Below are 24,261 nucleotides of genomic sequence, written 5' to 3' on the forward strand. Positions count from 1 at the left end.
CACACCTTTTAGGTCCAGAGATTTTTCCAGATTCTCTAATCTTTTGATTATATTTTGTTATTTGTTTTGATTATTTTTATATTATATTTGATTACATTACCTCTTTCAAAATGTTCAAAAACAGTTGACAATATTCTTAGTCTTAAATTGCCGGCATCAATTTCAGAATGAACATATATTTATGGACAACAGTTAAGTTGATTAAACAACAACAATTAACAGTTAAGTTAAAAAAACATTAAATATCTTTGTGCTTTGTATTTGCATTTCACATATTGCCCCATATTTTGGATTTATAGTCTTTGTCCACCAAATCACCCTGAAGCCACTGACATCCCCACAGGTTTTTGTTTGTTTGTGTGTTTTTTTAATAACAAAGGACAAACTTAAAAGGAATAGTTCTGAAAAAAATTCCTTTTACACAGTTTTCTCCTTGCTCCACATGTGGATGATCAGTTAAGACATGTTTGGTGTCTGAAGTTTCCTTCTGTAGTTTTTCACTGTAGCTACAATGCTAATGTAGCTAACGAGTAATGGAAGCTTCCTGCCACACTGTAAAGCCGAGAGTTGAAATTCCTTAAGTGGAATCAGTAAAGAAAACCTAAGGTGTGTTCAACAGTTTATTGCTTTTTAAATTCATGAAACTGAAAACTTTAGTAGCAGCATGATTTTATAATGGAGCTTCATGTTAATTAAATATTAGTTGTCTTATTTTTTATCAGTTGTTTTCAAATAAAGTTCATTTTTCGGACACAACCTTATGGTCATGCTAAAAGATGGGTTTGGATGCATTGTAATTTTATGGGTGTTTTATGTTCAGGTTTATCAGGTAAGCATTTGTTGCTAATACAAAGGTAAACAATTTATTATGGCCTCTGAACAGCTTCTTACTGGACTGGCACAAGTATACAAAACCAATGGGATCCAATGAAATGGTTAATTCTGGTAACTGTAAAGCCATTTGTTTGTTACCTGTCAAGTAGTCCAGTAATCAGTTACCACAAAGTATTTAGTCTGTAGTCGCTCATGTAATTTTCAGTTGTAATTACTTGTAAAGCCCCTCTCGACTTGTTTTCATTATTTTCCTACCTGTAGATTTTTTAATGGTTTTACTATGAACTGGCAGAGAAAGAACAACGTTGGTCTTCTCTGTTTCGAGGTTTTTAAAGTTACTTAATATATGAACGTCTCATAAGCTTGCGGGACCTCCGTTTCAGAAGCACGTTCCAACAGTTTGCTAGCTAGCTATAAGTTACAGGTATAAAGTTAGTGCTGAGCATTCAAATATCGGACACAATATGTCTGTGAAGATCAAAGCTTGAGTTCTCCAACATTAGCTGCAGAATATAGTAAAACCTCTAGTTAAAATGACCATTAGCTTGTACTACTCGCCATTCAGAGTCCAGTCTTTAATCCATTATGAATCAGCCATGTCCAGAGTTTTTACTGATCTGTAAGTAATAATTCCAGAGCGACTTCTATGATTCACTGAACCCAGAGCTCCCTCAATAATAGTAGTCCTGTTCAAATCAATATCATAGTCATGAAATAAGAAAACAGAGTAATAGAAAATGGCACTGCCATATTTTTTTTTGCTTTCTGCGACCTTAAGACAAGGCTAACAGCTGGAGCTTGATTTGACCCGATTCCTCAATCCTCAAGTTCATGACAAAACTACAGAAATCCTTATTTTTGGTGATGGCCAAATTATAAAGAGAAGGAAACTGAAATATGTGGAAAGTACCTCTCACAAGGCAGTATGTTTTGGGCCTTGTCATGTGGCATTTGGTAAGATGAGTGAACAAGTGTAACTAAACCTGAAGCTGTAAGTTCTATAAACTTCTGGCTTCTGAGTTTATAAACTCAAACATACCAAAGAAACTGATTACTTGAGTTATTTTGTGCTCTGCTAACACAGATTAACAGTGCAGTTAATGTCATGCAAACAGCTAAATCATCATACACTCACCTCAGACTGCTCAGTAGTCTTTGCCAGACTATTGTTCTAAAGAGTGAGTGAGGATGGAATTTGCGATGCGTTTATATTTACAGTAAATCACAGTTTCATATGGAGGCACTTACAGTCAGGTGGAGAGGCAAAAAGAAAATGGCTAACGTTGCATGGGGGTAAGAGGTGTGGTCCTCCTCCTCGAGCTGTTTTCCATGCGCGTGTGTGGTTGAATATTCTGAGAAAGATACGCCTAAACACAGGAAGTGTCACCCGGGCTGGTGTGTGTGTGTGTGTGTGTGTGTGGTAAGAAGACACTCCCCCTTGTTTTTAGAACAGAGTTTACTGTTTGATTCACCATAGCGAATGATGTTGGGACTAAAGCTGAGACTAAGGCTTTCACACTATGCTGCTACCAGGTATCTTTTCAGTTTGCTTGTTTGTCTATAAAGATTGTTTTCTACTGTATTGATTTCCATGTAATTGACAAGAATGTTTTAGCAGAGAATTGGTTTTAGTTTGAGCTTTGTTGGTGTAGTTTTGTCTATTTCCATTAGGAGATATCCATTTAGTTAGGAGAACATTTTAGCTAGCTGCTTTAGCTTTTTTTTTTTTTTTTTTTATGCTTCTTTAAATTTTTAATTTTTTTGGAAGTTCCAGCATAGAGCAAGGCCTAAACCTAGGTTCAAAACAGGTTGGTTTAGGGAATATCCCCCACAGCTGATCTGGCAGTTTGGTGGGTGTGGTTATGGTTGGTAACTGATAGTGGTGGAGGAAAAAATCGATACAGTGTAGTATTGCAATATTTGGAGTTTAACATTTAATCTAATACTTATACTAAAACAGACTTTGATCACATTCTGCAAGGTGGATTTCTATCTTGTACAGAATCACTAAAGGACCATGGATTTGCAGTTTTTCCATGATAAGTTATTTTCATTTCTTTTCTCAAGATCTCGAGTTATTTATATAGTTATGACAACATAAATGTTGTTTTCTTGAGATCTCGAGATGCTAATGCCATTATCATGACATAACGAATGTTATCTCAATAAATGTTTATGTCATGATGATATAAATAGCTATTTATATCATTTGCTATGTCACAATAATGACATAATAATAATGATTTAAATAACTTTATCTAGATTATCTAGATTAAGTCATTATAATGAAATACATATTTCAAAGATCTTGAGAAAAAAATGAAAGGAACTTATCATAACAGAAAAAAAGAGTTAAAAATCATGCAAATTCATCCATGGCCCTTGAGGGTTTGCTCAGCCTTAGCCTCCGTTTTAATGAACCCCTTACAAGGCCAGGTTTTATTACACACTTCTATACCCTAAGAAGAGCTCAGCCAGTTTGCATTGAAGTCACTGCAGTTACTGAACGATAAGCCTTAGAATGTAATAAGACTGGGATTTAAGGGGGTTAAGAACAGAATGCAGGAGAAGGGATTTCAATCCCACCATTCAGACTGGAATCAGGAGTATTACAATCTGCCAATAAGGCGAGACTCCTAACCAGGGATGGGCAGTTTTATATTCCAGTATCTGCAAAAGTTAATGAACAGATATCCAATTAACCACTGCAAAGGATAAAAACAAAAACAAAAATTCGGCCTTCGTAACTGAGTATGAGAGGTATATGCTGCCTTACTGAGGCCAGTTTGTTTAATTTTATTGATGAGTGTGTTCTGGTGTAACTCTGACCTCAGGTCACCCAGCAAGCCCCTGGTTAGGAGACTGGTGAGTGGAATGGACTGGGAGACGGTCAGTAGGAACTCGCTCTCAGATGACCGACTGGAGACACAGAGTTTACCCAACCGCTCTCCACCAGGATCCCCCAACCAGTGAGTTCTCACACATGCACACACATGTACACTGATTTGGAGCAGTGTGTGGAGCATGCATATGTCTTCTATGTATGTATGTATATATATATATATATATATATATATATATATATATATATATATATATATCATCATCATCGTCATTAACCGCTTAGTCCAGCTAGGGTCGCGGTTATCTATATATATAACCGCGACCCTAGCTGGACTAAGCGGTTAACGACGATGATTATGATGATGATATATATATTTGTATAAACACACACACACACACACACATATATATATATATATATATATATATATATATATATATACATATATTAGGGGTGGGAATCTTTAGGCACCTCACGATTCGATTCGATTACGATTCAGAGGCTGCGATGCGATTATAAAACGATTATCGATGCATCTTGATGCATCTTTTTTCTCTATACAGGATCTCTATCTTCCTACTGTCTGAGGACTTGGTAGTTTTAAAGCAAAGTATTTGTAATGATCCATAATGTAAATGCATTATGGATCATTACAAATACTTTGCTTTAATTATCTAAAATATCTTTTATTAATAAATCAAATGGAAGTGATGTGGCAAGTGAACTAGAAGGCTCTCATTCAGAGACGCTGCTGCCACTCATCTGCGATAAAATGCGCTGTTATCCTGAAATAAGATCCAGTGGTAATGGGTGTCCACGCAGCACGTTACAGCCATCCTGCCCGTTTTCTTTAGTGATCTTAAAACTTCGGTTTTGGTCTCGTTGTAGAGAGGGGGGGGGGTTTCGAGACTGGACACTGAATCTCGGCTCCAAAGTGTGCAGCATAGCGCGAAAGTCCTGGTTCTCAACGGCCGAGAACAGACAGCAGACAGCAGGTCACATAGCACCGAGGGAGCCGGTCGGATTTCTCACTCATCCACTTGTGTTTTTGTTATGTGCCGCCACAGACTGTCCGGGCGCTGCACTTGCGCACTTCCAAGCTCCGCCTTTTGCGTTCCGTCAACATTACGGTATAAATTAAATATTTAGAAAATCGATTTTTGACATTTGTGAATCGATTCAGAATCGTTCACGTCTGCATCGCGATGCATCTAAGAATCCAGTTTTTCCCACACCCCTAATATACATATATATATACATATATATATATATATATATATATATATATATATATATATATATATATACATATATATATATATGTTTGTGTGTGTGTGTGTGTGTATGGACATAATATGTGCCAAATGTGTTGTAAATCTATGTAAGTATATGTAACATGTAACATTATGTGCCTTGTATTCCATAAGTGCGAGTGCCTGTATGTAGTAATAATTGGCCCGATACGTATTGAATGTATGTAATTATCTAAATGCAGTTACCCAAATATTGTGTACCATATGTATTAAATACATTACTGTGCAAACATGTGTGCACCTAAGCACATTATTTAAGACCTTTCATCTTGGTTTTAGGTGTGTGTTGCTTGTTAATGCATCATATAGCATTTGAATGACTAACAATAAACATAAATATTGGAAAAAGCAAAAAAGTAGTTTTTGAGCTAGTTTGAGAAGTTGTCTCCTCAAGACCCCCAGCCATTTCATGGATTTGTTCAATTCCATCACCAGTATACTTGAATTAACATAATGAAGCACTGATTAGCCAAACTAGGTATTGAGTGAAAACTACAGGTAATACTGGGCACACATTGACATACACAAACCAAAAAGAAATGTCAGAAAGTCACAAACATTTTATTGTCCCTGGCATTGTAGGTCATTGTAGGTTTTTCTCTGGCTTTCTCACTTTTTTTCTGAAAATATATGAAAACAAACACACACACATGAAAACTCTCAATTTAATTTTTACACACACACACATAGATGCATACCTGCACACGCATTCAGACCCAGTTCGACACATACATGTTGAAGTGTCATTATCCTCTGTCTCCAGCAGTTCCATATTCACCCCGGATGGCACTCGAGTGCGGCCGTCCTCCATCGGCCACCTGGTAGATCATGTGATCGATGACTCACCATGTCAAGCCTTTGCCAACCATAAGTCTGCATCTTCTACGCAAGCTAACAGCATCAGTCTGGACTCCACCCCGTAAGTGTGACCCTCTGAGCTGGAGGCGTGATATTTCTCATGTTTTTCATAGTGGGTTAGTCAGGCAGTACGTAAAAGAGGAGAACTGGCTATTGTGAGTTTAAATGTTAAATTATTATTAAGTATATAAATGTTTTTTTTCATCTACATTTTGTAGATATTATAGTTTAAACTGAAGAGACTAAGCTAGTGTTAGTCAGTATCATGCTCATGTTCTTTGTTACAGTGCTTTCCAGAATTATTGACAAGAAATAATCAGAAAAGGTTATAGAGAAAAATATCTTTTTATTTCATCTTGATCTTACATTGAAAATATGAGAGAAATCTAACCCTTCAGTGAGGTAAAATTAGTCAAAGTAATATTCATGCATTGTCCCTTTGCAAACATAAAAGTCCTGAGTTTCTCCGGAGTGCCAATAATGCTGGAGTGTCTATAGAGCTTTTATGACATCCCATTCTAAATCCATTGGCATTAATATGGAGTTGGTCCCCCCTTTGCAGCTATTACAGCTTCTTCTCTTCTGGGAAGCTTTGTACAAAATTTTGGAGAGTGTCTGTGGGAATTTTGGCTCATTTATCCAGAAGAGCATTTGTGAGGTCAGACCCTGATGTTGGGTGAGAGGGCTCACAACCTCCTTTCTTGTTCATCCCAAAGCTGTTCAATGGGTTTGAGGTCAGGCCTCTGTGCAGGCCAGTCAGGTTCTTCCACACCAAACTCACCCAACCATGCCTTTATGGACCATATTGCTTTATGGCTGTTGTTGCTACTAAGTGCTTTTATTTCACTGTATAGAACTTACAGTTGGCAGGGGCAGATCTAGCAGAGGTTTTTTACACTGACTTGTGGCAGAGGTGGCTTCCTATAACAATGTCATGTTTAAAGTCACTGAGCTCTTCAGTACGACCAATACTACTGCCAGTGTTCGCCTATCAAGGCTATGTGCCTAATTTTATCCACCTGTTAGCAATGGGTGTGGCTGAATCACCTGAACTTAGTAATTAAGAGAGGAGTCCCAATACTTTTGTCCATATAGTGTATATGTGTATGTCTTTGTAGTATAAGCGTATTAGGGCTATAACTGTTGATGATTAGTGAGGAATCTAGCTATTATTTTGTTGATAATTAATCAAGCTATCTTTTATTTCTGAGGTCAAACAGTAATAAATAGGTTTAAATAAACAATAACATACTATGCCGAGCCTTTCAACAATTCCAAAATGCTGTACTGAAAAGGATAAAAAAGGAGCTGTTAAAAATACGTAAACACTTAAAACATGGTTAAAAAATGTATTTCCATCAGGCTCTGTTTTGTGAGAGAGAATATGAAATATGTTAACAGGGTATCTGCAGGTATCAGCAAATTCAGTTACATTTATTTTAGGTCATTTTTAACCCCTTAAATAGCCAGGGCCAACTGGCAGGCCCAAACTTTTATTATACACTTTAATAAACTAAGAACAGCTCAACTAGTTTGCATTGAAGTCCCTGTAGTTACTGAATAATAAGCATAAGTATGTAATAAGCCAGAGAATATTAGGGGTTAATGCCATTTTAATGCTGCCTTGAGCCAGTAAGTTCATGACTTTCTCACACCCACACATATTATTATACAGCAGCCATTACTGTAGATATCTGCCCTTTATAAGAAGCCTGAGTACCACCTTTACAATAATGCTAATTTCTGCTAGTGATATTTACATTTCAGGGTTAGTGCCCAGCTAGCGGGGGTGTTCATTCACCACACACAGTTTTGAACTACTTTAGGCCAGTTTGAACACAGACATTTGAAGCACTTGAGGCTTGTAACAGACTATTTACAGTGAATGCTTCAGTAAGGCCTGACTTCATACATTTTTAAATATTATATTATTGATCATAATATAATACATATGTAATAAGAGTGTAACAATACAGTCAGTCATTTGAATCATTCAGTATGAGTTTCTTTATTCAGTCATCAGGTATCAAACAATACATTCAGCGGACTGGAACAAATATACCACTAAAAGTAACCAGTAATACTGATTATATGGAAGAAGTATAGTAAAAATTAAACAAGCAAGCCCACAATGAGGGCAAACCCTCCCTCCTCTGAAAATATCGCTTCCTCTTTACCTCAAAATCGAGAGCAGGGAGGGAAAGCACACTCCTCATAAGCGTATATTAGCTTAAACGCTTACAAATATTGTACTTTTGTAGTGTTGAATGCTCTAATAATCTGAAAATGGACACATTAGCTATTAACAAGGCAGATTTTCATCCACTCCTGTTAAAAGGTTTTAATTTGAGACACCACCTTATAGTATTGAACCAGTTTTTGTTTTCAAGTTGTCTCTATGTAAACATGATAAGATCTGAATGATAACATTATATTGAAATGTGTCAGTTATGGAGGGTGTACGTGTACATGTACCTAACAGTGTAACACTGAGTGCATTTTTTGAGTCATGAGAGTTTCCACAATGTAAGAGATGTTGTTGGCATTTGCTGTGTGTGCTTATTTTAGCTTCGAGTGGTACACATTAGGTGGAAACATTTGCTGGTGTGAGCTGTGGTTTTCTGCTGTTTCTGACCACATACCTGCGAGCTAGGCTTGTCAGCTTTTGAGCAAGGAAGGGAAATCACCTTCAGCTTTGTGTGGTTAACGCTGTTTGGTCGTAATAGCGGGCTGGTGGGTGAGATAGAAGCTGTGAAGTCTGTCTGCTTGTTTGTAGTTTTGAGATGACAAACATACCAAAGAATGTGCTTGTGAAGTCCAAATTGCATATTAATATCCCCTTCCAAACTACAGATTTCATCACATGCTACATTAAAGTGTGCAGATATATTAGTTTTTGGCAGGGCTAGTTTTGTACGTACAGAAGAAAACCACAGGATGTTGTAAACAAGCATCTGGGTGAAGCTGCTGATGCATAACCATAAAAAAGGAGGAGTACTTGTTGAGGGTTTAAATGTACAGTTGTATGCAAATGTTTGAACAGTCAAAATACATGTTTCTGGTCAAAATACATGTTTAGTGGATTTTCAAAGTGTCTTCTAGAGACAACACACCTCTGCACATTTTAATGCACTTTTACTGTTTATTTGTTGTCACATGTTGGAGAAAAAATAAAATGTAAAATGTGTTGTGTGTAAAAGTCATGGCACATTTTATGTTTTATATCTTGTTTTCTTCTAATACATTACATTGCAAATAAGAAATGTGAGTATTTTCTCCGTTAACAAATTACGATAACCAATGTTTTATCTTAGTTTAATGTCATTTCAATGTATTCTGGTCCTATTCTTCATAACAAGCATAAACATTCGCTAATAGTATGCTAATGTCTCGGTAGCTAGCTAGCTACCTAAATTTCCCGTTCCACCTTAAATAGTCCGGCAATATGGACGCCTGAAACTGCTGCTCCATTTAAGGTGGAACAGGAAAATTCGAACAAGAAGCTGGCAAACAGCTGACTTTAGCTCCATATCACCAAAGAATTAGGGGTGGGCGATAATAAATAATTATCATATCCACCCCTCTTTGAAGGCATATGATGCTCTAAATGTAACTTAAGACCAGCAGTGAGGTTGCTGAACTTTACCCTCCTCTGCTGTCACTGCAGACTGGCAGAGTCGCCTACAGAGCACCGCTAGTAGCCTGGTAATGAAGTAATGTTCTTTTTATTTAAGGGTTGTTCCATTTCATAGGGGAAGATTTCAACCACTACCCACTGTGACTCAGTTTCAAGGGGCAAGATGACTTTTCAAAAACAAGGGGTAAAAATAAGAAATGGGATCGGGCCTTAGTTTCTCAGCAAAGACCCTTGTTATTAGGGAATTATTGATCTTGTAATTAAAACCAGCATTTAAGATGCTGTTGTGGCCGAATTACTACTTTGCATTAAAAAGTTCACACCATAATATATATATATATCAAGTGCGGTGTGTGTATGATAGAAACAAATAAGATGTTATGTGTCATATTAACACTCGCTGTCCATTTTATCAAGTCCACTTACTGTAGAGATTTGTAGATCTACAGTTAAAGAATGAACATTTCAGTCTAGGAATACTTTCATAATCACTTAGTTGGATTAATCAATTAGTTGGGAAATGAAAACTTGCAGATATTAGTTTGGCACTATTGTTTCATTTGACAAGTTTCAAAAAACAAAAATATTATAAATACTGCTTATTCTGTCTGCGAAGCTAAAACATAACCAGCTGAAAAGCAGAGTGATGCGCTGTTTTTTTCACTTTTGACTTAGATAGTAGTATCTCACCACGGCGAGTTTCCGCCGTAAATGCAGTGCACGTTCTCTCACATACTCACGCCTGAAGGTCTTACTGCCCACCGAGCTCAGTTTAACATATGACACAGGAAACCATCTTTTTAGAAGACTTTAGTGATGTGTTTTCATAGTTTTTTATTTTTTGGGTCGTTCGCATCTCTGCTATCTGTATTGCCCTCTTTCAGTCACATGATGTAAATGTGAAGGGCAAACGTCATGAAGCCAACTAATCAATAATGTGATTTGTTGCCAGCAAGTTTTTATTGTCAACGTTATCAGTCATTTCGTTCAGCTTTGCCATTCAGATTGTAAAGCATTGTTCAAAAAAAGTGTTTTAACAAATGTGTAGGACACTTAAGGCTACACTCTACCACACTCCGGATCTCATCAGAAACGGTGACGCCACTCAGCACCTCACTATTGCTGTACTGTATTAACCTAAACCACAAATACATTGTAGATGGTGTGGTGAGCCGCTATTCTGTCTTTTGAGATGAACAGACAAGTCATCTGTTTTCACCTCAGCTAAAGTTACCAGCCTAGTCACATCATATTTCAGTAAATTATTTTAAGTTTTATTGCAATAAATCTATGCAAATACAGTGAAAAACACAGCCTTAATGTGACACAGCAGCACAGGCTTCCAGCTGACTGATGCTGAAATAACACCCGGATGTCAGGGTTATACTGTTATACAGCCCAACCCTGTCGTCCACCCTTCCTGCTGATATAGTGTACATCAGTGCTTTGCATCAGTTGAATGATGCATTTTATCCGACACCATCAGCCTCAGTCATTCTGACAGACGTGAGCGTCTAGTGAACTTCCTCACCTTCTTTCTGATGTGTGCTTTTTTGACTAAGGGTCTTTTACCTGCTACTTTCACTCAGGCCTGTATCTCTTGGTCCCAGCCTGCAGTGTTGGATTATTTCTTGCCTTCTTGCTCCTCTCATTGCATCTTTTTTTTGTTGAGGTTTTTTTTTTTTTGGTGGCATTTGTTTTTCTTATGTAAATGACCTGGAGGCTGGAGCGCTTAGCGCTGTCTGTGGACTGCTGAGCAGGGCTGCTTTCATGCTTGTAATCTGAGCATTCGTAATGAGGCTGTGTATGTGTGTGTTTCGGCAGAGCAAGGCCAGACTCTGTTCCATTCTTTTTGCTAAAGGCACAAGAGTTAATGCTCTCCGCCTGTTATGCTAATATTCTATAGTCAGATGCATTGTGGGGAATCTTAAGTGAACGCAGCCAGCAGATACACAGTGGAACGCCCCCACCTCTTCACCAAGCTGTTGCTTAGGCTACGTCTTTCCAATGGTGGGCTAAAGCTTGGATCCAGTCTCTTGGATGATGCTTCATTTAGGGGTGGACGATATAACAGTATATTATCATTATCACGATAAATTGCATCAAGATACACTTGTCTGAGTACATTATGGCTATCATCAATGCTTCTACAACACTGATCAACTGTGTGTATCACAAAAAGACCATTTATAGACAGCCTGTAATCAACAATAGTGTATAGTAACTTCATAAACTGCATAGTCGCAAGTAACTGATTGGATGTAATAAGTATTTGATTGGAGTTGATTGAGCTGGATGACGTTATGACATTGTCTTTTATCAGTGCTTTAATTTTACCTGCTGTTCCTTCTTAAACAGTTTACTTTTGAAAAAAAAAAGGACATGGTGTCATTAATGCAAAGCACCATTTTAACGAAACAGGTCTAGCAAAAATCTCCATTCCAATGTTATGCTCAAAACCCACCAGAAGCTGAAACTAGCCCAAAAATTCGAAGTCAGACAGCTTCGTATTCGTGTCTTCTGTTCCACCTTAAATTGAACAGCAGTTACATGTTACTGCTGCTCCATTTAAGGTGGAATGGAAAATTCCAATAAGAAGCTGGAGAATAGGAAGCAGCCAAATTCAGCCTCCACAAGTCTCAGCAGCTACTATTTGGATATAGACTCCACCTCTATTCAGTTGTGGGTCCCGCAGTTTGCTTGGAGTGATTAAGCCATGTGAGAAAATCCCCTCTCACTCTTTTCAGCCAGAATGTCAGAACCTACTTTATATAGAAATACAAGAATACTATATCAGATTGTAAATAAACTTGTAATGCCTTTATTATTGAGATGTAGCCTTATAGTTTACCTTATTTTTTAATTTCATATAGATATTGCGCTTTTGTTTATATATTTTTTATTTACATTAACAAGCACTGTTGACTCAACAGTGAGAGACCACAGTGGGAAAAAACATTTGGGAATGACCGAAAATACATAAATACAAAAATAAATGTTAGCATTTTTTTTTGTAATTCTGTATCGAAAATGTATTGTGATTCAAAAATGACAGTATGTATCACGCTGTGAAATTTGCATATATTACAACCCTTGTGCTGATGCAGGAGATTAGCATTACATAGCATAAAACTTGTCATAGGTTTCAGCATAACTTGTTCAGTTTGGCTTATCAAAAATACGCAATTGGCTTAGTTGTAGTGGCTCAGATCCGACCTCTAGAACCTGATGAGTTGTTTGATGTGTAGTCTTGCAGTTGAGCTGGAGTCCCGTGCTGGTATGTTTCATAAACAGAATTAGCGTGAACTGTGATCCCTGTTAGTGCCAGTAAAGTTTACCCTGAATACACCGTGGAGGGCTGTACGTGTGCCTGTGTTGTGTGTGTGTGTGTGCGCGCTGTGACGGGAGGAATGAGAGGATAAATAGAAAGGACAAGCATGTGTGTGTATGTGAGGATGAACTGTAACTGTAGGAGGGCTGGAGGGCTACTGGCAGCGTGTGCTATCTCTCCTGTTCAGGAAGCAACGGACAAAGCTGCATCTAAACACATCCCAACACGCCCACGTCCAAGTACAGCTCACAAACCGTTCACAATAATAATTTGAAATTGTGTTTTCTGTGCCAAAGTAGCTGTATTAGCTCCTCCACATCTAATTAGCTAAAACTGTCAAATGCATTTTTGTATCTTTCAGTGGTAATTCTGATTATGTAGATCATGTGAAACTATGACTGATAACCATTATGTTAAATTCCTTTTGGTATGTTACAGTGATGCACCAAAATTTCGGCCACTGAAATTTTTTGTCCAAAAATGGACGAAAGTGGCATGCTGCTGCGGAAAGAAAAAGGCCAAAAGATTAAAATAGGTGTACAGTGAAGTGTCAGAATCTTACTCAAATGGTCATTTGAATGGTAATGAAAATGAAAAATAATGATTAATACTACTGTTTGTTTCCTTCGCTTTCCTGTGCTGGTCTGCACAGACACATTCAAATAATTTGAACCGCAGCAGATCAACAGAGAAGCTCATCAGTGAAATGGTCAACTGCAGCTGCAGCTTTAAAGGCAGTCACATAAATAATAATACTACTAAGTAACTGAATATCTTTTGATGATAATGTTTTTTACGTCTTATTTTGAAAGCTGTTACTGTGTTCACATGTGCTGTTATGTAGGAGGCACCCTGGGCTGTAGATGCCTTGGGGAAGCCATGAATTACTATATTTATGTAATTTTCCCTTTAAAATTTAATATTAATTAACAAGCTGTTAAAAATTAAAGTAAACTTAAAAAAAAAATTAACTTTGAAGCATCATCTACATTATTAAGTTCATTCAAAAGCATAAGTGAAACTGCGGATTGTCTACAGAAAGACCACTTCTTTTCGTATTTGACTTATTTCAGTTTTGGTTTCACTTAAGAAATTTCATTTTAGTGTGTCACTAGTTATGGTTTCAGTCTAGACTCCACCCAGTAAGTTTGTTCCTCCAAGCTGCTGTAGTTCTAGTAAAAGCTTTCCAGTTTAGTGGACCTTGTTTTTTTCAGGGCTTGATTCATCACTAGGGCTCAAACAATTGAAATAATTAATTCCTATTAATCCCATTTTTGTGTATTTAATTGTGATTTATCACAGTTCTCTTATTTGCTCAGATTTTACCGTTAAGAGATTTTTTTTCCTTTGGTTTTACAACCGTTAAAGCCAACATGAATCGAACATTGCAACATATTTTACTTCCGTATTTCAGGTAGGACACGTTAAGCGTGACGTTCAGTTTTAGGTGGGGGTGGATGGGGGGGTTAAACATGATATTACTGGTTATTTTTACTTTTTTCCACTGCTGCACATCAGAAGATGTTTTCAAGGCTAGCAAAGGACACTATACTTCAATCAAAGGTTATAGAGAAACAGTTTTGTCTTAAATGATGTGGTATGATTATTCATATAACATTAAGGGCATGAGCTAACAATGTAAAAACTGTCAATTTTGATTTCAGGTCAAATTTTTGTGGTACTTGGATAGCTCAAAGGAAGGATGCTTATCTAGTGTTAAAAGATAATATTAGCTTAGAGTGACCTCCAGAATTATGTCACAAAAGGCACAGAACAAGTGCTGTTGTTGTTGTTGTTTATCTGCTTGACATAGTATTAAGTTGCATTGGCCCACATGCATCACCCTTGTTGCATTTATTTCCGTTTCACTGCTCTGCAGGTCTCCAGACAGCGCTGCAGATGGCCAGCCACCTGCACTTCCCCCGAAGCAGTCCAGGAAGAACCTTGTCAGCCACATCTCCCAATCACGATCTGAATCGGAGCTGGATGACCATGCATCTGAACTATATGATGTGCCAGTGGTGTCAGACAAGAGCATGGTGAGACATCCTCACTCATAAATAGTGCTTTGCCCAGAAAAGGCTAGTTTTAGTAGTGCACCAGAATGAAAATTCCCGATGGACACAGTCAAAAAAACAAAAGAAAGCGTTCTTTTATATGTTATTTCAGCGTAATAATGTTGATTAGAGCTGCTCAATTGTGGCAAAAATCATAATCACAATTGATTTGGTCAATACTGAGATCACGGTTATTTAACACGATTACTAATTAACTTTAAAAACATCATGCATTTATTAAACTTTTTATAAAAACTTATTCTTCTTATTGAAAATGGATTTCCTTAACCTTGAAGTATAATTTAACTGAGAAATAAATAAAAAATAAATAAAAAAATTGCACTGGATTTATAACAAAAGATAGAACAAGGACATCATTGCCAAATGGAATGTGGCACAAAAATCATTTAATCTTGATTATCTTCTTTTCATAATTGTTGGAAGCCAAAATCGTAATGCTGACATGCTTCAAAGGCAATACTTGCCATGTTGGGGAAGAGAACTGGAGAGCCAGAGTACTAATTTAATTCTAAATAGCATATTAAATAATATTAAATATTAGAGGATGTAAAATTATAAAAATATAATACAGCATGGTTTCCCAGTGACATCTGAATTCCAGCTTTAACAAAAATTATAGCTATAACAAAGGAAAACTTGTTTTTTTTTTTGTTTTTAAATATGTTAAGCACGTGGATGTGCTTTGAAACTTCTGTCTATCAGTCTGAAGTTCCTTCAGATCCTTTGTTAGAATGCAAGTCACTGTAGTGTTTGTCATTTAGAGAAGAAACAGCCATAAACCTCAGTGGGATCTAACAAATCCACGTGCTTGTGTTGGTTAATAGGTTTGACTGTGGTTTCACACTGCTGTTACTCTCGACACTGTGGTATGATGCAATAGTAGACTGGAGACATAAGCTAACTATAGATAAAATATGACATCATCCTGCCATATGCTAGGTTTTTCTAAAATGCCACCACTGACTCACTCAGACTACATGCCATTACATCCTGGATTTTTTCAGAATTTCTACATGAATAAATCATTAAGATGCAAATAAAGTCATTCAGAGTGGTTTGATTTGAAATGCTTCATTTTTCCAAAATGTAAAAAGTTTATTACCAGCTTCAGTGGACCGTGTCAGATGTTAGGCAGTGTCCAATTTCAACACTTCATAGCAGACCTACTTAGTCTTTTACTTTTCGACCAAAAAACATTTTTGGTGCATCCCTGCTTTCATTTGTTGTTTGTCATTTTAGCGTTTTGTGGTTTCTGTACTGTACTGAAAATTAAACTACAAACACACAGTGTACTGTACTGTACATAGGAGGATCACTGTGTATGCATATATGTGATTAATTCTCCTCCCTCAGCAGAATGGTGCAGTTCCACACGACAACCTTGTCCTGATTAAAATGAAACCAGATGAAAATGGTCGTTTTGGATTTAACGTCAAGGTGTGTTCCTGTTTGCACCAAAACCTTTAAGAAAATATTGAAGTGTCTGAAAATACGCAAGTATCCGAAAGTATCTGTGGTCACTTCTGTCGTCATTTCTGTCTCCTTATCCCTCCACAGGGTGGTGCTGATCAAAGAATGCCAATCATTGTGTCCCGTGTGGCTCCTGGAACTGCGGTAGGTTCAAGTCCTGCAGCTCAGTGTTGTATGTAAAAACTGCTGATGACAAAGTGTCTGCCAAGTGTTGTTATTGCTACAAGCAGTCCTGTTCATATCATCAGTTGTTCAGTTGAAGTTGCAGTGCTGTGAAGGTCTTACAACTGTTTGCTCATATGATTCTGTGACTTTTAACCTCCCTCAGGCTGACCTGTGCGTGCCACGTCTTAACGAGGGTGACCAGGTGGTGCTGATCAATGGGAGAGACATCTCTGATTACACACACGATGACGTGGTTATGCTAATCAAAGCCAGCTGCGAGAACCAATCAGGAGAGCTCATTCTTCTAGTCAGACCCAATGGTGAGGACAATCAACCAATCTGCTTCATTCTCATTACATATCAATAGGCTGCTATTTCAGTGAATATAACTGTTCAATTAGTAGGATATAGGTTATCAGTCTGAACCTGAGCTAATTTTAGTATATTATTCAGTGACACTTCTTCTGAAAAACTGAGCAAGCAATTAACAATGGCCTGGTAAATTGAAACATACATTGTAAGCAAGCTTAGAAACGCATTTATATGATGTCTGAATAAAGTCTTCTGTAAATGAGTTATTGAGTGTTTGTTGACTACTGAGTTAAAAGCTAACAAATTACAAACTTTCAGTTATTTGATGATGCAGAATTTGAAGTAATGTCCTTAGTTCCCCATTTTTATTTTGTAGAGGTGTCAGGGAATTATGAGATCATAATTTCATTTTTACAGAAACTTCCTGTAAATTACACTGTTAAGAATGGACATTAGGTCACAGAGTTCATAGCTAAATACAGTAATACAGTGGCCTACTAATCTGTTCAGTGTAAAATTAGTTGTCAGACGATTGAGGTCTGCTTAACAGAGCATACAGACATATTCAGAACAGATAACTTATGTGTACACTTGCAACTGAAATGTGACCGTTTACTAGCAGTTGCTACTACATAGTTGATCATTGTGTATTCAGGTAATTATGAACTATTTATATTCCATGATTAACATGCCATATAAAGACATTTCAAGTGTGCTTGCAACTGAAAGATTACAATTCATTGACATTTAACACATTAGTCAACAAACTAATAACTAATTTGCAGAAAATAAATAACTAATTTACAGAACGCCTTATTAACCCCTCATATAAATGCTGTTGTAACACATTTCTAAGCTTACTACGTATAAGTTTCCATTTACTGCGTGCTAGTAGTTCATTAACTGTTAAGAAGCAGACCTTAAAATAAGATGTGTGACCCATTATTCATTATAATCTGGCAATTTATGAATATTATGAGTATTTGGAAAAGGTGCAGCATACTTTATTCTTTATCATACTTTATGCTAAAGTCGCTGTCCAGAAAAAACTGTCAACTTTGGCAACTTCACAGGAGAAGGCAAGAATTGTATTCATTTTTACTGTAAGTTAATTTAAAGAGTGATATAGGATTTTTTCCAAGCAGTTTTGGAGTATTTCTATTGGTGCATTCATCATGAAATTTTCATACGATGTAAATGACAGCTGCTGTGCACAAATGATGTAGAAAAAAGAGATACTTGTTGAACAGACTTTTTTTGGACAGTGAAGATTTGTATATTGGTTGTATATTGTATATTGGTGGTAGACAAAAATGCAAAAGGGAATATGTCGTGAATATGATTGAATGACCTCTCAATTTATGCACACTCACAGGAAGTGTAATTGCTTACAAATGGTTGAATTAACTTTTTTTTTAAATCTGTAAAATGCTGCCATAATCTAAAACTCTCTCCTTATTTCTCTCTCTGGCCTCCCCCACCCCTCGTACACACTCACAGCCATCTATGATGTGGATGAGGAGGAGGAGAAGCTGGATTTGGAGTCAGAGTTCCACTTCATTCCAGAGAGCTGTGGGTTGGATCGGTCCCACTCTGAGCCGGACGGCTGGAAATCCTCCTTCCAGCTGCTGAGAGACGGCCTGAGCAGCGGCTCTGTGCTCGCTCAGTTCGACGTGAGTCAGCCAGTGTTCTCTTACTTCACTCGTTCATTAACACACGCTCCAAGCGTGGCATTTCCGTATGGCAGAGTGTGGCAGTTGCCATGACCTAAAATTATAGCGAAGTGGAAAAACATACCCATTAAAGCCGATCTAGGATCAGATTTCCCACGCTCAAACAATTAGCCTTTTCTAAAACACAAGCACGCATGGGGCACTGCAAGTGGTTGCTATGGAACCGTGTGGGCATGTTGCATTGATGTATGGTGGGCTGTTTTCTGAAGTGATGCCTGTAGACAGAATCTTAAAAATGAAGAGAAAACAGTCATCTCCTGACAGCTTTTTAATAAAAAAGCTAATTGCAACACTTTGAAACAATTAAAGCTGGGAAGGAGGAGGAAGCATCCTTTAATAATTGAAGTGAGCTTTTTGTGTGGGGGTGTTTTTTACAAACTGGCACCTGATAACCCTGCTCCTCATCAAGGTGGTTTGGTGGAGATTGTATGTTGACTGATTTTTTAATAGTTATAGTTGTCTATTATATTTTGTGTGTTTGAACTGTGCCTTCAACATGTGGTAGGATGGGGGGAGATTGATTGAGGTAGTGGGGGAGAACTCTGGAGTTCTGGGCAGCATCTGCTTGGAGCTGGAAGGCTGAGACCCCAGTTCAATTCAGAGCTGGTCAGGAGATTGTGAAATCTTCGTCAAGGGAAACGGAAGGTTGAGATAATAATTTACAGGGCATTAGATTGGAAAGAGGAGGGGCTTCAGGCATGGTCCTACCCCCCAGACTTCAGTTATTCCATAACTCCATTTAAATGCATATTTATTTTCCATGTATTTCTGTGGGCAGCTATTTTATTGGATTATTTGATTAATAAACTTGAATGCGGCTTTACGCTATTGTTACTTTGACATTGTGACACAATGCAGTATTTAGATTGGAGGCATATGCTAGCTTTACATGTGACATCACCGTGCCATATGCTAGGTTTTCATGAAATGCCACCACTGACTCACTCACACTATAAACAGTTACAAAACGGCTTATTAACCCACATGCATATTCGTTAATGCTCATTCATGAACTCATTAAAGGGGAATTCCACTGACAGATCCTTGAGATGTAAGCAGAATCATTCAGAGTGGTTTGATGTGAAATGCTAGAGAAACTTACAGAGTTAGAATTGTCCACAGTGGTGGTGATAGGAGTCAGATGTCTGAAGCATGCCTCTAAAAGCTCCCTCATAGAGCGTTTTTACATGAAATGTGCTGTCTGATGATTGGGAGACTGTTAAAATAGCTTTGAGATAAGCTTTCTAAAATGTATTTTAAAAAGCAATTCATTCATGAGGTTCAGAACTATAGGGTTGCAAAAGCATGAACCCTCAGTTGAGCAAACAGCCTGCCTGACTCCTAGTTAGAGCTGCAGCGTGCAGATAACTTTTATGCATATAGACTGGATCTGGTAGTGCAGTACGAACCCTGATTAATCTACATAGTGCTTATATGTCTGATAATGCCTGTAACATTTGTACAGCTGCAATGAATATTTCATCAAATTTGATAAATTTGATAATTAAATTATAACAGAAAAGCCAATTGAATGACTGGTACTGAATTGCATGACAATTACCCGTTTTTATGAGACCATCCGACTGGAAACTTTTTCCACTGTCGAGCCACTGGTTCTCAGGGCCGTACTGTGTTGTCCCGTGCTGGTCCAGACTTGTGAGACTGGTTAGGTGGAGACCGGTTTCCATCTGTTGTGCTGCTAAATCAGAACCAGAAAAGACTGAAAAAACCTACACACACAGAACCTACGACAAAGCATGTTTGATTCCGTTCTCCAAAACCAGTCACTCGGCGTGCTTTCAGATGCTTTATCCTCTTTGTTGTATTTGAGCATCAGTTACTGAAACAGCCTGTGCTGGGTTGAACCTGTAGTTGGCCAATTGCGTTAGCAGTAGCGTCAGCTCAAAGCACCACAGAACAATTCTATTTTTTCTATTTCTGTCACTTCTACACCAGTCAGTCGAATTTTCACTCTCAAATATGAGTCTTTATCCTCTAAAAGAGTGTTTTTGAGCATCAGTTAGCTGAAACCGAGTCTGTACTGCAGTGGGAGGCACCGTACAGTTGCGTTAGCTTAGGCTAGCGGCTACAGCCTAACACACTACAAAAACAGGTTTGATTTCAGCTTTCTGTCAATCCAACACCAGTCAGTCGACTTTGCTCTTACGATTGTAAGTTTTTATCATCTATACTTGTGATATTAGAGCACCAGTTAGTCAAATCAAACCTGTCCTGCTGTGTTTGGCTAAGCCAAGTTAGCTAGGAGAGAGGAGCCGGCTACCATTAGCTTAGTTAGGAAGTTAATGTCACAGCTCCAAACACAGGTTTAATTTCGGCTTTCTGTCCCTCTAACATCAGCCATGCAACTTCGTTTTCTCATATTTGAGTTATCATTTAAACTTGCGTCAGTAAAGTTTTTGTTCGTCAGAATCAAACCTGTTCTGTGGTGAGCAGAACTTGAAGAAAGCTGGCTAAGCTAGTGCTAACCATGCTACTCTCTACTGGTTATCAGCACTGTTTCACAGTTAGATTGAAGCTTTGATGTCATTATATCATCCCACCAAACATTTCTGTGGCCCAGAGCAACGGTGCCAAAATAACTGCACTGATCCTGGTTTTTAAGCGTTCCACGTCGAACCGTGTCCGTGTGGAAAAGTTTTGTTTAGGAAGCAAAATGCTAGAGAGTCACCAGTAGAGCGCAGAAGCAGTACATCCAAAGAGAGCAAGATAGTCTATCTGCACTTTGTGCAAAAAGTTCATGTCCGTCAAATGGTCCTTTACGGTCAAAGCCACAATGATATCTCAGCACTAGTCAGATGTGACTGTGGAGACTCCATTCCTAAATGTCTGGTATTAGTATCTGCATTAGAGCTATAAAGCAGTTTTTGAGCAGTTGCTCAGCCACTGAATCACTCATTTCCTCTCTCATTCATTTACTGACTCATGGTCTCGATGGACAGATCAGTCAGTCAGTCAGTAACATGCATATTTGGAGTTTTATACTACTAGTCGCTATAAAGCCTTTTATGTCTTTATGAGTTTAAGTGAGACCTCAGCCCTTCATCTTGCAGTAAACCTAATTTTTTGTTCACATAATGTAATTTCCTGTCGTTCCGGTGCAGGCGCCAGTGTTTCCTGTTTGCTGAGTTTGCTGTTTCTCTAGCAGGTTTCTCACACTCCAGTGCCTGAGGGCTACAGTCTAAAGTTGTGTCCCTCTGTAACATGGCTGGTTCAGCTCATTAAGGGCTCGGAAATTAGCAGCTGGGTTAAACCAGGTGTGCTAAATCAAGAAGAACAGGGAAAACACTGAACTGTGGGTGTATGGAGGCTTCCGGACTGGAATTTGGGAGTTTTTTCTGTAGACCTTCAGTACAATTCTACATGCCCTCATTTGCTTTCCATCAGCACTTTTCCTCATGAGGATCCTAGTGAGCATCTCTGGGTTGTTCTTTAGTTCAGGTAAAATCTGGTGTCAGCCTTTTTTCGGTTTAAACTCACTTAGGTACAGACTGTCTGGAAAGTTTGGCAGTGCTCTGTGATATTTGATTCTAAACAGCAATCGTCTTAAGCCGACTGACAGTAGTTTCCATCTATCACGATTGTCAGTCAAGTTGGATGATGTAGTTGTCTGAAAACACATCCACAGCTTTAAGATGTACAATACTAATTATATTTGTCCCACAATCTGTTATCTTTTAACTCATTTTCCTTTGATGTGTAATGTTAGTGTGAGGTAAATTATTTTTTTCATGTTATGCTTGTAGTTTTTGTTGTGGTTGTATTCAGTTTTGTCATTGCTAATTTCACCTGCTAGTTAGGTCTCCCTCTATTACAGCTGGTGGCTGGAAGGTTGAAGCCTAGCACTAATTCCTCTGAGACGTGTGAAGCTCAACCTCATCTCCACCACATCTTTTCCAACTGATTTAAAGATTCATTTTTTATTTTGGGTTCAAGCCCCTAATGAGTCAGCCAAGGGCAACAGTGGCAAGGAAAAACACCTTAAGAGCAAGAGGAAGAAACATTGAGAGGAACCAAGACTCAAAAAGTCCTCCTCTGATTGACTGGATAACAAAACAATAGTAATAAGACTGCGCAACACGTTTCAAGGGGAATGCTATCTAGCTATTCTGTTACATCAACAGACACCTGTGTTGGGTGGCATTGCATTGGGTGATGGGGACAGTTGCTTTACCCACTCAGAGAAAGCAAGGTCAGTTATGCTCTCTCAGACTCCCAGCCACAGATGGCAGTGGCATCGCCAAGGATTGAACTCCCGATTTCCCGATGATAGAACCAATGCTTATATTGCTGCACCACGTGGGAGCCCAGTGGTCGTGCTTCTTAAACTTCCATGCATGGAATGGCTTCCCTCACAAAACATGAACAGGGACTTTTAGCCATTTTATTATTTTTACAAGAACCACTTTATAGGCTGTAAACTCGCAAATTATTAGAACTATAGCAAGAACTGTCAAACCATACTGAGGACAAAGTTAGCTTACAAGTTTCTGACCAGATTTCTAATATCTCCTTTTCATCTGTCCAGCAACTATATCGGAAAAGGCCCGGAATGTCCATGTCGTGTGCCAGGTTGCCCCAGAACGTCTGCAAAAATCGCTATCGAGACATCTCGCCCTGTAAGTATAAGCAGCACTGATTATATTTATATTTTCCTCAAATCTATATCTGCAGTTTAAATTGCTAGAACATTCTGAAGCACAAGCTCTCTGATTTGTGCAGATGATGCAACTCGAGTCGTCCTGAAGGGAGCAGAGGACTACATCAATGCAAATTACATCAATGTGAGGACTGTCATCCAAGAACCTTACAAATGCAAACAAATGGCTCTTTTTCAAATGAGATGAGAGGCATAGATAAAAAAGAAGATTCCAGGTTATTTGTAATATGATTTGTCCAGCTGTCTGTACTGTCTATAGTCTTGTGTGATAATGTTTGTATTGTCCTGCTTAGATGGAAATCCCAGGGGGTGGTGGGGTGAGGCGCTATATAGCATGTCAGGGGCCGCTGCCTGGCACCTGCGGGGACTTCTGGCAGATGGTTTGGGAGCAGAGCGCCGCCCTGGTGGTCATGCTTACTACACAGGTGGAGCGTGGCAGAGTACGTAGAACACCTACCGTACACAAACAGACAAATACACGGGCAGGGCGATTATATCGTCCCCTCAATTGTAATCAGTCAGCCAAGAACATGTTTGGTAACCGAAGTTGACTTCTTTAGTTTTGTTTCTAGTTTAGGAGCTACAAGGCTAATGTAATGTAATGCGAGGCCTAGCCTTCAGTTTGGGCCATAAATGAACTGCCAAAATACAAGGGGAAAAAACCTTACGATAATTCTAATTAATACAGTTGTTTGCAAAAGTTTAAGCGCTCCTGGTCAAATTACACCATAAGATGTGGCCTGTGAAAAAGTTCTGACACATTTTGTATATTTTTTTCAATATGTTAAATTGGGCACTAGACCTTGTAGACCTTCACATATTTATTTTTTTTTCCTTTAGAGGATGTGTTCACTTATTTCCACCTTTTATTTGACCAGGGGTATTCAAACTTTTGCATACAGCTGTATATATTTTACCTTGTATAGAGCAGTTTTGCAGTGACTTGTTCAGTAAAGTCAAGTCAGTTCAAACTGATTAGATAACCACTCATATTTTCAGTCATTGGA

General features: G+C 38.2%; 1 protein-coding gene across 3 annotated transcripts in view; it reads left to right on the forward strand.

Annotated features, from left to right (window-relative positions):
- The window catches only part of ptpn4b (protein tyrosine phosphatase non-receptor type 4b), a 71,522-nt gene that overhangs the window by 39,746 nt on the left and 7,515 nt on the right, over positions 1-24,261 (forward strand). Inside the window, exons 14-23 of one of the 3 annotated variants that reach the window (XM_036561078.1) lie at positions 3,669-3,803; positions 5,759-5,911; positions 14,698-14,857; positions 16,250-16,333; positions 16,454-16,510; positions 16,695-16,851; positions 18,344-18,516; positions 23,123-23,213; positions 23,317-23,378; positions 23,548-23,694. In XM_036561078.1, coding sequence (XP_036416971.1) covers positions 3,669-3,803; positions 5,759-5,911; positions 14,698-14,857; positions 16,250-16,333; positions 16,454-16,510; positions 16,695-16,851; positions 18,344-18,516; positions 23,123-23,213; positions 23,317-23,378; positions 23,548-23,694 — 1,219 coding nt within the window. Of the gene's footprint in view, positions 1-3,668; positions 3,804-5,755; positions 5,912-14,697; positions 14,858-16,249; positions 16,334-16,453; positions 16,511-16,694; positions 16,852-18,343; positions 18,517-23,122; positions 23,214-23,316; positions 23,379-23,547; positions 23,695-24,261 lie in introns of all 3 variants that reach the window. The other 2 variants (XM_036561077.1, XM_036561076.1) reach the window with 2 other exon arrangements.

The sequence above is a fragment of the Colossoma macropomum genome, unplaced genomic scaffold (assembly GCF_904425465.1).
Source record: "Colossoma macropomum unplaced genomic scaffold, Colossoma_macropomum, whole genome shotgun sequence".
Lineage (NCBI taxonomy): Eukaryota > Metazoa > Chordata > Actinopteri > Characiformes > Serrasalmidae > Colossoma > Colossoma macropomum.